At 40.5% G+C, this 14426-nt stretch overlaps 1 protein-coding gene across 1 annotated transcript in view; it reads right to left on the bottom strand.

Annotated features, from left to right (window-relative positions):
• Nucleotides 1–3928: 3928 nt before the first annotated feature.
• The window catches only part of GPATCH2L (G patch domain containing 2-like), a 56131-nt gene continuing 45633 nt past the window's right edge, over nucleotides 3929–14426 (bottom strand). The window contains exons 10-11 of the mRNA XM_011981574.1: nucleotides 7757–9626; nucleotides 3929–4642 (exon numbers count right to left, since the gene is read on the bottom strand). Of these exons, the coding sequence (XP_011836964.1) occupies nucleotides 9466–9626 (161 nt within the window). The 3' untranslated portion in view covers nucleotides 3929–4642; nucleotides 7757–9465. The remainder of the gene's footprint in view (nucleotides 4643–7756; nucleotides 9627–14426) is intronic.

Genomic DNA, 14426 nt, shown 5'->3' with positions numbered 1-14426 from the left:
CTCCAACTCAACAAGTAAGCCAGTATACACAGGACCCTTCACTTCCTGTCTCCTGCCTTCCTCTCTCTGTTCCTCTATAAGCTTTACATGTGGGCCATACGAAAACACTTGCAGTGCTCTGAACAAACCATGCTCTTACCCTTGGAGGGCTTGATCCACTCTTCTTAACTCCTGCTCATCCTTCAGGATTTCATTCCGTGTTTTTTTTTTTTTTAACTCTTCCACTGCCCAGTTTGAGTTAAAGTGCCCTCTTCCTTGCTGCCAAAATACCCTGTCATTCTAATACTTGCTTTTCTTGTCTCTTCCTCAGAAGACCATGAACATCATGACAGCAGGAATGCCTTCCTTCTCTGTATACCCAGCTCCTAGCAGAGTGCTTGGCATAAAATGTGTTCTATACACATCTACTGAATAAAGGGACATTTCTAAAAGCCAAGACTGTTAAGGCAGCTTTTGCTAACAGTCAAAGAAATGTTTACCAAGGTGTTGAAAAGTCTATCACTAACATTACGATCTCATAACACGTATCTTCCTCGCTTAGGAATCAGTTGTGCCTTGGTACACAAAGGACAATACCTTTTTATTGCCATAGGTTTGCAAGATCTGCAAGATTTAATTGACTTTTCTCTCGCTGTGGTCACTCTCAAGAACAAAACTAGGTTGTTATAAGAGGATGTCACAGAAACCAGCTATCTCCATTCAATGATGTACGCACAGAGAAGGGATGAGCCCATTCAGTGGCCTGGTAGAGAAACAGCCCAAGAGAAACAAGTCAATAAAGAGGTCTCATCAGACACTGGCCCAGGGGCCAGTGGCCCACAGCTTATGCATACGTACATGCCCTCTGACAGTTCAGTTTGTCAAAAGAGGCAGCAGAGGTATTGGTTGGGAACAGACACTCTTTAACATCAAACAGACTTGAATCTGAATCTTCACTGATGCTTAATAGATATGTGACTTGAGCAAGTTTGTCTATAATTGTATTTCATTGTTTTAAAATGGAGACAAAAGTACCTACCCTTAGAGTTGTTGAATAAGTGAGATGTTGTTTCCAAATGGCAGACCACTAAGTACATATTTGCCATTATTATTATTAGGTATTCTGGACAGGGGCCTAATAGTCTCAAGGATAGTATATCTAAGGGGCCCAGGGGTATCCTGCTTTAGGGCAGTTATCCTCTTCCCTAAGAGGTCCCTGAGGAGCACTTGGCTTAATCCGTGTTCAGTAAATGTTTGTTGAATAGGGCAATGGCTCTGGTGGACCTTTGTTATTCTTATTGGCTGTCCAGCATCTGAAGTACCTTCCCACATGTGAGGAAGCTCAACTTTCCAGATAACCTCATTCTGACTTCCTAGCCAGGACACAGGCATATGACTACTAATCAGATCCACCTACCCCATATTTTGAATCAGAAACTAGCGATTCAAAGACATCAGGAACACACAGCATCACTTCTGATGAAAGTGGAACCCATATATCCAGTTCCAGGGGCAGCATGCAATGGTAACAGTAGACTGGGAAATCAAATTTCACTGTATTCATAGGGCTAATGGTGATGCCCCAGTAAAAAGTTCCTTGATAAAGATCAACGTGAAGCTCAAGGTCAAAAAGGGATGAGGCAGCCCAATTAAAAATCTTAACCAGCAGCAGAAAGCCACAGATTGAAGACAGCATTAGGTGGAGGAGCCTCTTTTGGGCACAGGCCCCCTTACCAGGCCAAGACGCCGAAGAGGAGAAAGCAGAAGAGGGACCACAGTCCAGGTCATCTTTTCACAAACAGCAACTCATAAGTAAACAGGAGTGATCCACCTTAGAATCTCACTAATCTAATCAGCAATTCCTCCTACCTCACTGGGCTTGGAGGAGGAACAAGGGAGGTAAGAGAAGGACCAGAGTCCTTTAGTATGCTTTCCTAGAAGCCTGCAGTGATTAGTGAATGTGAACGCTCCCCTCTAATCTGTGCTTTTAAGTTGGTGCATTAAGGTGGTATGGCAAAGGAACTCACTGGCACACAGGTGTTCACTTAAGTAACGGAGGTGGTGGCAGAGACCGGCATCCAGTCTGTGCTAGACTGACCTACCAAACAACCCAGAGAAATTGAGAAAGAGCAAAGAAGTGGGAGAAAAATCAGGAAAGCAGGGTCAGGAAAGGGAGCATTCCAAAGAAGGAAGTGGTTATATAGCATCAGTATCATAAAAATCAACCTATGGGCTACATTTTGACAGTAGAAGTCACTGGTGAATCCAGCAAGAACAGTTTTCATGGTAGTAAGGGTAGCAGCCAGGTTTTAGAGCGGTGGTTCTCAGCCTCAGCTACACTTCTTTTTAAAGACTGAAACCCGTCCCACCTCCCCATGCTGACTTAATGGGTCTGTGGTCCAGTGCAGAATTAGGACGTTTTAAAGCTTCCCAGGTGATGCTAACATGCAGCCGGGGTTAAAAACCACTGTCTCAGTGGACTGCAGAATGGACAGAGTGCAGATAAGGGCAGTATACTTTAGTGGTAGTTAGGCTTTCAAAGGGTTGAGGAAAGGTATTTTTGTTTGAAGCAGGAGTATCTGAACATGTTTAAATGCAAAGCTGTATGTGCCAGGAGTGTGAGGCTGTATCTAGATCAAGTCATTTATCAAGGGAGAGGGCTTAGGGCACAGGAAAAGGGATTCGTCTTGGGCAGGACAGGCACTGGCAAGAAGGTAAGGAAGGGTGTGTGTGACGGTGTCTAAGCGGGAAGTTCTGCCTGAGGCTGTTACGTGGTGGGGGAGGGCTGAGATTAACTGCTGAGATTGAGAGAAGGTGGGGGTAGAAAGGGTTTATAATAGCCAGTTTGCAGTAGCTGCTGACAACTGGAGGGAGTTTGAGATCAATATTGAGAGCAATTCAAATCGTTACCATGGTTTTGGGGTGGCATCAGTTTGCATGGTCATGAGATTTTTTTTCATGGCCCGCTTGAGGAAGCAAGGTGTAGGACCTATACATAATGAAATGTGTTGATTTTGAGTCAAAGTCACGAAGGCCATCTTTAAGTTCTCTGATATTTTCTTACCCCTTTCAATTAAAAATATTTGAATGAGGGGTCAGCAAGGGTCAGAACTTTCAGAGAAAGAAAACATTAACTTATATAATTTATATCTTAAAGCCTTCTAACTTTTTAGTCTCACACCTTGATAATATCTAGTAACACTAACATTTGTGGCCAGAGGTAGTTTTAACTGGTCTTTAAGATGGAAAAGAAAAATTGTGTGGCATTTTAAAAGACTGCAAAAATTGAAACGAGAGCTTAACAGCCTACACACATAAGCATCTGAGGAAATGAGAACTCCTAGTGTACCTTTGCAAACACAATGAACTCTTTAGCTATGCATATTCCCTGAAAAGACAGAACCTGGATTTCTGGGCTCTGGCAACCAGTTAGGACCCAGCCCAATTAACACAAGTAAAATATAAAGAAAAAATGGCCACGGTTTTTTTTTCAAAGCCTTAAGATTAGAGTACCATATTCTGAAATGCTGAATCCACGAGTCAGACAATAACAACAACAAAGCATGAGATTGCTATTGGTCTCCAACCCCTGCAGAATCGCTAACTGAAATCTAAAAAAAGACAACACGGTGTGATTAAGTGGGATCACAGAAAATTGATTTTTACATGCTCTGAAGTACTGAGATTCAATCCTAGCAAGAGATTATCAATAACTCAACAGCTATTTATTACACACCTATGTACCCAAGGTGGTTTTTTCTTCCAATATTTTTTTTTCATTTTTATGAGCCATACTTTAAATGATTCATCATTATCATGCTGGAAAATACATGATACTTTCCCTTGAAACTAAGATCTTATGAACAAATGTGGTAAACTCATACCTTACACAAATCACATTTTTACTGCCAATTGTGAAAAATGACTATCATTGATAGACTAACAACTCATTGTTACATTTTTATCCATTTTTATTTGATTATTCATTTTTTGATATAGGATCTCGCTCTGTCACCCTGGCTGGAGTGCAGTGGCCAGATCATGGCTCACGGCACCCTCAACGTCCTGGGCTCGAGCGATCCTCTTGCCTCTGCCTCCCAAGCAGCTGGGACCACAGGCATGCACCAACACAGCCAGCTAATTTTTAAAAGTGTTTGTAGAGACAAGGTCTCACTATGCTGCATAGGCTGGTCTTCACATCCTGCGATAAAGCAATCCTCCTGCCCTGGCCTCCCAAAGTGTTGGGATTATGGGCGTGAGTCACCACACCCAGGCTTTATCCATTTTCAAGGTTATTTCCATCCATCTAAACATAGCCCTTGATAGCATCCTTTGTCAATTTTTCAAAAAGATCTTTCAGGAGCTTGCAGGGGGAAAAAAATATGAGAAATAAAGACATTAACAGTTTCTGCAAAGAATTATACAAAAAAAAATCTCTTTACTTATGGAGGGAATATGAGAGCATCTCAGAGCTTAGAAGGAGACCAGTCCATTAAAACATCTTTTTAACTGTGTCAAAGTCTATGGTTCTCAAACTTGAGCATGCACCAGAGCCCCCTGGAGGGCTTACTGAAAGACTGCTGGGCCTTGCGCTGGCAGTTTCTGATTCAGCAGGTCTGGTGTGGGCAAGGTGTGCTGGTGTTGTTGGCCTAGGGACCACACGCTGAGAATTCCTGCTGGGCAGCTCCCTTTCTCTCCACGTTGCTTCCCACTTCTCCACCTTGCCAAGATTGCTTCTTTGCTGAATGTCTTCAGGATGTGCCCCCATTCTTCAATACTGTACTTGAAAAATTTTTTATTCCCTAAATCTGGCAATTTTACCAAGCATTTATGATGTCTACTTGCAGTGATAGAAAAATGTCTTCTTTCAGCCATAAGTTTGTCTTGCTGGACTTGTTAAAAACCCTATAGTCCATACTCTTCAACAATACTTCTCATCTTCCTTCTTTTTGATGTTGCTGTTTCTGGGCATTTGATGTTCATCTTTTGGAGACGTTAACACAGGAGAAAGCATCTCTGTGCCACTTGCATTTAGTTCTGAGTGATGGAATTCACCATTTTCCTCACCCTTTCTCTCTGTACCAGACTTCTTCTAAGGGGAGAAATTGTTGCCAGTGACAGTAACTCTGTGACCTTTCACAACAGGAGTGGGAGATAAGGAAACACTGACAAATAAAATTGGCAGCTCAAGCACTAGCAGAGGGAAGCAGCTGACAAGAGCTAACTGCTTTTACCATCCCTCCAACCATCGCATGAACCATGACGTCCTCCAAGCCATGCCTCCGACTAGACTGCATCCACAGCTGCGAGAGTGAGGCACTCTGCTCTCAGTCCAGCTCAGATAAGCTTCACAAGACATACAGGGCACTGAACACAGCTGCTAATGCTGAGGTTTTTACAGTCTTCTCCCCAGGGGGAGAAACCTGTGTGGCTCAGAACCACAGTAATGAAGCCAAAATGAAACAAAGACTGGAAATGAATCACGCATCACCACCAAGAGCCTACGCCTGGAGCCAAAGTGGAGAACCCATCGCATCAGCAATGACTGTGCCAGCCTAGTTCCTTTGTCTCAACACTCCGTATCTTCTTCAATTCCAAGTGACTTTAATGATAACTCTGCAGCAACAGAACTTTCCAGGCTATATTACAGGTATATAGATACAGCTACAGTGTCTCTAACTCCAAAATGCAAGGCTCTATCAATCTATTTGGAAGTCATAACTAGTTTAGTTACTTGTCCTAGGTGTTGCGCTTTACTTAACAAAGGATGCTCTACAAGCATCACAGACTAAGATGATTTATTTCAGCTTTTGGCCATTTTGCTACAAAAATAGCCTTGTTAGTAGCCTATTTCATAGCCCAGCAATGTCCTCTAAAATTTCAAATCTCATTTGATTTCTAAACAATTCAAGGCTAATGTGGCCTATTTTCCAATCACATACCACTCAGTAAAAACTATACCCAGCCCCCTCCAAATCCGGTACCAGGTAAACAAGCTACTAATTTCCTTTTATTAGTTCTTACCAAGAGGCAACACAAGGCTGGGGATGGTGGCTCACACCTATTACTACAACACTTAGGGAGGCCGAGGCAGGAAGACTGCTTGAGGTTAGAAGTTCAAGACCAGCATAGGCAACAGAGCAAGACCCCATCTCTACAAAAACTTAAAAAACTAGCCAGGCGTGGTGGCACACTTCTGTAGTTCTCACAACTCAGGAGGCTGAGGCAGGAGGATGGCTTGAGCTTATGAGGTCAAGGTTACAGTGAGCTATGAACACATCACTGCACTCTAGCCTGAGTGACAGATCAAGAACCTGTCTCTAGGAAACAACAACAACAACAACAACAACAAAAGGCAACACGAGAGTTTTGTTCCTTTCAAATACTGCATCTGAAAAATAAACTAAAACTCCCTTAAACTTGTAATTAAAACCAACTTTTTATTAATGATCCTCACAGAAGCAGATAATGTTTTGACTTCTGCCCATCGTGGAAAACACACAAAATTAGGATTCAGATAGGCCATCTGTGTAGCCAGCTGGGAAAAATCAGAACCCTGAAATAAATAAAAACCGTTTAACTCAGCTTTAGTTATTACTTTTGAGCAGGTCAAATACATGAGCTCAAGGATCATCCTCAAAGTAAGTCGTGTTTCAGAGTTTTTCAACACTGATTACAAAACCTGATTTTTGAAACTAGGTAATTTCTTTGAAAGATAATAGATTTTTCTTAATTTATGACATTATACACTGTGCCGCATATAAAGAAACTTTAAGTTTTAAGATTCAAAATACACTCATTTCTAAGGCTATCCTCTGAAACTGGTTAATACAGAAAGCAAGCAGAATACATTGATTAATAATCCTTAAACATGCACATACAGCACCTTAAAATGAGGAGCACAATTTACAACCCTGTGTTGGAAAGTATTTGTGTGCTTAATATTCTATTCTCTCAGGCAACTAACTTTCTCCCCATTTATTACAGGTAGATGTTGCATTCTTGGGTAATCCCTGTTGAAAGTATTCAAAATGGGTAGAAAAGCATGCCCAAGAAGATAATAAATATTCACGGTATACTGTTTCATAAATAAGCATCTCAGACTGACTCAGGTCTATCACTGAAAAACAAGAGATTATAACCCAGGGCAGAGAAAATCTGAAAGTTTGGGATTCTAGTCCTGGCTTAGTTCTGTGATTTGGAGCAAGTCACTCAACTCTGTGACTGTTTTCGTCTCCTTAAAATGGCATGACTTTGTAGAGATGTTTGAAATGTAAATAATGTTGTATATAAAAATTATTTTTAATCATAGGTAGAAAAGTGGACTATCAGGCAACAAGTTATATAGAAAAACTGTGGGAACACCTTGGCCACCTGACCTTTGGAGGTTTTCACTAATAGGCCATGATCATGGGACCAATCACTGCATGAGTCATACAGCTTGACACAAACAAAAAATTATGTCCACAGATTTCTCTCAAACTCAACCAAGTATGTTAAAAATATATGCCACGGGTCACTATGGTGACAATGCACATGACAACAAAATCTAACCTCATCACTAAAACAATTCAGTGGTACCAATTTATATTCAACAGACATATTTTCTATACTTCTGTGGGTGCAGCCCACAGGGAAGGGAAGTGCAGCCTGGGAAATCCCTGTAAGCACACACACTGCTGCATGAGAGCCACGGGTGACTCAGAGGTCTGCTGGGCCAGTTTCAGCATTCTCCCGTCTCATCATCTCCACTCCTGTTAAGCACACATACTGCTGCATGAGAACCAGAGGCAACTCAGAGGCATGCTGGGCCGGCTTCAGCACTCTCCCACACTGCTGCATGACACGAGAACCAAGGGTAGAACACCCCTGTGAGCACACACACTGCTGCACGAGAACCAAGGGCGACTCAGAGGCATGCTGGGCCGGTTTCAGCACTTCCCCGTCCCATCGTCTCCACCTGCTCTCCCTCTACCATATTCCTGATTATGAACAATTGACATGTTCTCAGTCTTAAAGTGCCATGTAAACTTAGCTTCAAATCCCCTTTTCCAACTAGATTCGTGCCCACCCACCTCCCCACTTCATCGATAAAGAAATCTGGAGTTTCCATTGATAAGGACTATAATTGTAAAAGGGAGTATGATAAAGCAACCCATCATTACACTTTGTATGGGAAACAGGGGCAATCGCACTTTGGGGGAAGGAGGTGCTGCCCCATCCAGCACCTATTTAAGACAGAAAATAAGCAGGTGCATGAGTGGGAGTCCCTCTACAATGTGACCAGAGCAGGCAGCAATTCACCAAGAGCTTCTGTGTATTTCAGAGTAAATGCACTCATTGGTATTAAAAAAAAGCCCTTCTGTCAGCCAGGCCCCTGAATGAATGACAGACACTCTTGATAATACTTTTTAGAAAGCGTGGCTTCTCTCCAGCAGCTCCAGGCCATCACTTATTTCTCATTTTGACAAAGTAGCATCCAACTTCAGGCACGACTGTATATATAACTCCACATGCAGCTGAGCCATCATAAACACGCCAAATATAAAGGCATGTCAAAAAGACATTTTACCTCCCCAAAGCATGGCCCCAAGAAGCCATTATTATAATAGAGTATGAATTTCTGCTGCAGGTTATTAACCTATAATACTAACAATAAAGTTCTGCTTAGGACATAAAGGCTTACACTGGGACATGAAGTAGTAAGACACAATTCACTGACTATTTTAAATTTGCTGTACACCTAAACCATCTTCACCATTACACCAAGCTGTGTGTGTGCGTGTGCATGTATACACACGTCCTCTTTCAGTAGAACATAAACTCTGAAGATGAGGTAAAATACAATACAGCTGCTGCTGCTGATGAGCTGTCTGAGTTTCTGCAGACAATCTGCAAAAAAATGGAAGTTCTCAAGGCCCAGTTGCTGGTGTCTCTTTTGAGGCTCCAAAATGAGAACCTCGTTGATTTATCTTATTGGCACTCTGCGTGAATCAAGAGTAGGCTCAAAGGCAAGCCTTATCTCCTGCAAACAATTCCATACAGGCCTCAACTCACTATTTAAATTTGTTTGGAACTGGCTACAAATTTGGAACTTCCTCAAATGATATTAAAAGCTCTACACAAAACGTATGCAGAAGCAGTTACTGGTTTTTCAAGAACAAAGACAACTGCAAAAAAGCAACAGCTCTGTAAATGGAGCTGTAGTAAATGTTGAGACAGCAGTAACAAGGTAACAAATAGAGCAGAGGATGACCTTTTTGTAAAAAATTGCTGCCTCAATATTTTGCTATTAAAAAAAAAAAAAAGACTCCCACAACATGATCTTCTGAGAGAAAGAGTCCACTGCTGTGTCTGAAAGAGGAGTTGGTTCTGGTGGTGAAAGGACTGAGAATGTCGATTAAGATATGCAAGACTATCTAACACAAAGTCCAACATTTGCTTCAGCAACACCCAGTCAGCTCCTGGAGGGTGAAGTCTTGCTCTCTAGCTGTATCCAGGGCTCTTTTCTTGTGGCATTTTAAAAAATGTAGCAGTAGTTGCATCTGTGGCTTTCTCTGCTGCAGAGGTCCTGACCAACCACTCAGAGCTGGGTGATTTGGGGGCTTGTGATGCTGGTGTGGTTGGCTCCACTGCATCCATGTGAACTAGTAAGGTTACAATAGAGAGGAGCAAAAACATCAAGGGGAGATAAATTAGAATAAGACAAATTAGAATGAGAGACACTTAGAAACAAAATTTTCTTAATCCTTATACTTCATGTCCTAGTAACCTAAGTGGCCACATAAGGTACCTCTTTTTTCTCTACAAAAAAGTAAAGACAAGATTTAAGTAAGATAGTATTTCCTAATCTGAGAAAATGGGTTCAATTGAACAAATAAATAAATTCAGGAGCACGCATTCATAATGTAGTAAAAATCACTTATAGAGTACTTACGTGCCTATTGCTTAAACAATGAATACTCATGATCTTAATTGTTAATACAAACCCTTACTCATAGATACTCGTAGAGATGACTCATAGTGATCTCCACTTTCTAGATCAGGGAACTGAGGTATAGAGAGATCAGATAAATTGTTCAGGGATAAAACAGAGCTGGTTAAATATCAAGATTCAAACACAGATACTGGACTCTAAACCCCACGCTCTTCCTGCCACAACCCATTCCTCCGACAGGGCAGTGTTACCAATAAATATATACCATACAACAAGGAAAATGGCAGAAAAAGAGCACAATCAGGCCCAATATTTTTCCATAAGATCACTAAAGACATTCTGGACAGGAGACATGGCTTGTGCAGAGCTGTCCTGTATACTTCAGAACACTCACCGATCTGGATCCTATCTGCTGAATGCCAGGAACATTCCCCAGTCATTGTGACAAACAAACATTTACTTCACATTTCCAAATGCCCCTGAGCGGAGTGGCACAAACCATCATCTCCACCCACTCTGCTAAGAACAAATATATACTAAAATATGGCAAAACCTAGGAAAGTTTGGATTTTACCCTGTCACCCAATAATTCCACTCCCAGAAATGTAACCTAGAACAGTAATTTTCAAATTGCGGGTCACAAAATCAATTTAGTGGGTCATGACCATTACTTTTTTTTCTCAATGAAAAAAATAGAAAGTATCAGCACGCACCCAGGATTTATTTCAGATTTACATGTGCAACCAACACACATATTCAAACATGAATTTCTTATTGTGGGCTAATGTAAAAATATCTTGAAAGCTGTTACTCTAGATACAAGAGTTTCTTGAGGGCAAAAGCTTTCAAACATTTTGGAACTTCACCAGAGCAGCAGGAAATACATTTGACAACTCAAATCTCTCTCTCTCTCTTTTTTCTCTCATACACACACGCACTCACAACAAACTCAGGCACACATACTCACTCATATTTAACTGGTAATAAATTTCAAAAAACTATACCTACATGGTCACCAAACTGCAGTGAAAAAAGCACTACCCTAGAAAAACTTTTTTTTTTTTTTTTGCTATTTTTTACTACAGTAAAATACACATAAAATTTGCTATCTTACCCATTTTTAAGTGTACAGTTCAGTTGCATTAAGTACATTCATACTGCTGTGTAACTATCACAACTATTTATCACCAGGACTTTTTCATCATCTCAAATGGAAACCTCGTACCCATTAAACAGTAACTCTCCCCATTTCCCTCTTCCCTTGGCCCCTGGCAACCACTATTTGTCTTTCTGTTTCTATGAATTTGACTATTCTAGGCAGCTTACAAAAGTGGAATCATACAATATTTCTCCTTTTATGTCTCACTTATTTCACTTAGCAAATGTCTTCATCCAATTTGTAGCATGTAGCAGTTTCATTCTGAACAAGAAAACTTTCAAGCTACATAATATTCCGTTGTATGTATACAGCACATTTTGTTCATCCAGCAATGGACATGTGAGTTGTTTCCATCTTGACGATTGCAAATAATGTTGCTGTAAACAAGGTGTGCAAAAAACTATTTTGAGTCTCTGCTTTTCATTCTTTTGGGTATATGCACAGAAACAGAATTGCTGGATCATATGGTAGTTTTATGCTTAATTTTTTGAGGAATTTTTTTTACATACTGTTTTCCACAGCAATGCACAATTTTACCTTCCCACAAGTACTGCACAAGGGTTCCAATTTCTCCACATCCTCACCAACACCTGATGCTCTCTGTTTTTGATACAGCCATCCTAATGAGCGGGAAGTGGCCTCAAAGAATGTTTGCACTTGTTCTCTCAGAGAACAGTGCAGTATTTTCCATAATAGCATAAAACAGGAATACGGTCCAAATGTCCATCAAGAACATTTAATTACGGTATATTAATCATATTCATACAATGGAATACTATATACATGGCAGCTGAAAAATAGATTTTGGCAGGACAAAGCATGACTGAATCTCAAAAACAGAACCGGGTGAAAGCTGCAACATAAAATATGACATACTTTGATTCCATATACAAGGGTTCAAAAACACAAAACTAGACAATATATTGCTTGAAGATACATATGTCTGCTAAAACTACTTGAAAAAAAACAAAAGAATGACAAACGATAAAAAACAATCAGAATAACTTTTACCTCTGAGGAGAGCAGGGAGATTTTTAAAGAAGATTTTAACTTTTGAAAAAAGAAAATTTTAACTTTTTCTTAAAGTGAACGGTAGGTACATGGATATTTGCTGTATTTTCTTTACTCCTTACATATCTGCTATAAACGTTCTTTTATACCCATTCAATATTTACTAAGAAACATGTTTAATTTTAAAAAACATTTAAACTTTAAAAAGAGACAGTGGGCAGTAAGAATTTGCCCTATGACTCCCGAGAAAAGGGACATCCTAAAATGGAACTACTGAATCCAACCATGTGGTTAGAGTACATCAGGAATCACTGTTTCACCTTTAAGATTCTAATAATTTATTCTTACAACAAATAACTAGTGGGTTTGTTCCACGGGCTAGGTATTCATTTAGATGCTAGGGGTACAGTAGTGAGCAAAACAGATACGCAGTCCTGCTCTTGTGAATGCATCTGACAATCCATTTGACAATTCAAATCTCTCTCTCTCTCTCTTTCTCTCTCTTATGTCACTGACCTAGTATTTGAAACCTGATGTAACTAATTAGCAGATTAACTATCCGGTATCCTTCTGAATGATACTCTAAGCACACATATCCTATCCCAGAAAGAGAAAGGTCAGAAAAAGTTCTTGGGATAGCTAAAATATACTCACACAAATAGCTGGGTTCTCAACAGAATTTCTGATCACCTCAATTCCGCTTTATCAAAAGCCATGTGTTTACTTTTTGAAGGATTGGAATCTGCATGCCGATGGCTCTGATCTACCATTCTGATGAAGAAAATCATTTCAAGAAAACGAAGTCTGGTTTTCATCTGGGTTTATTACGTTTTTTACAGCTACTTAGTCTCAAATTTTGGAGAAGATAATCCATTTTTTTTCTTTTCTGAGTACATTCTTTAAGAGCATATTCAGCTAGTTCACTTCAGCATGAGGGAGACACTTGCGGGAAAATCCCTGTTCTGGTGTATCAAGTCTCAGAAGCAGGTTAGCATGCTTACTCACTAAGATCCAGGATGGAGTTCTGTGCAGTAGACACTTGCAGGCTAGAAAGCCATAAGGAGGGGAGAATGAAGATACAAAGAAAATAAAGGTGCTACACTTTCAAAATGGGTCTATTTAACAACCCTATGGTCATTTATGGTCTTTTTCCTTGGCCTTTTGTTACTATTAGTACAAAAAGACAAGGAAGACATACTGTTTCTTCCTGCTCTTCACCTCTCTACCCTTATTAATATCTTTAAATTCAGTCAATTTCAACTCAAAACTTTCTACCAGTGGGGGAGGGGAAGAAAGGGAAAAGATTTGTGGCTGCATGTTTAAGAAAGAAGCTGAATTCATCACAGTGACAGGGGAGAGTGTTGGCAGAGATCTGAGCTATTTATTCTTTTAGGAAAATCCTATAAAGAATGACACAAGGAAGCCTCTATCTGCAGTCTTGTTCATCACACCGGTGAAGAGTCCGATAACAGATGTATGCAGTAGCGTGATTTAGTGCCAGGAGCTGGCCCCTGATGTGTATTAATACAGCGGCAAAGCGGAACGCACCTCTCTTCATCACTCATTCCCATAAAAGAGGTGGAATCCGAGATGGCCCGATGTTAGGCAGAGCAAGCCCATTTGTTCTACTGACTGATGGCACAGACTCAGGCTATGTCCTTCACCTCCATGGGGCACTCAGGTTGTGGGTAGAAAAAAAAGAAAATGCTCAGTGAAGCAGGGCTTAGTCAACAAGTGAGAGAAGAGGAGCTGGGCTCAGGAGGGGAAATGTTTAATGCTCAAGTCTTGTTTAATACCCACCCCCACACATGTACATTTCCCAACCTGAATATGGAATGAGGATTTTAAACTCTTCCCAATGGTTCGTTCCTCTCTTATAAACAATTAAAAGCTAAAACCAGAAGCTAGATATTAAGGAGGAAAAAAAAGAACAAAAAGATAAAAGAGGAGTGGTTTTCTTTTAATGCTTCCAATACCATAGACTGAATGAGGATCTGAGTTTTGATGCGGGGTCATAGTCTGGACTTGATCCTATTGTATATAAAAAGAAGAACACCTGCAGTGCTCGAGAGGACAGCTCTAGAGTCACAGGGAAACTGGTCTGATCTTGGCTCTGCAATTTATCAACCATGTGGCCTCAGGGAAGTGATTTAAGCCTTGGTTTTCTCATGTGTAAACTGGGAATAAAAACAGCGTCTACCTTACAAGGCTGTTGCAAAGATTAGGTGAAATAATGTTTACAAAGTGTTCAGCTCAGGGCCTGGCCATGTGGAAAGTACTAAAAAAAAAAAAAAAAAAAAAAAGTCCTATAATCATCAGACCTATGATGAAGACTGTCCA

Source organism: Mandrillus leucophaeus, unplaced genomic scaffold (genome assembly GCF_000951045.1).
Source record: "Mandrillus leucophaeus isolate KB7577 unplaced genomic scaffold, Mleu.le_1.0 Scaffold228, whole genome shotgun sequence".
In the NCBI taxonomy this organism is placed as follows: Eukaryota; Metazoa; Chordata; class Mammalia; order Primates; family Cercopithecidae; genus Mandrillus; species Mandrillus leucophaeus.
Note: the sequence above shows the minus strand (reverse complement) of the source record. Positions and strands in the feature narration are given on the sequence as shown.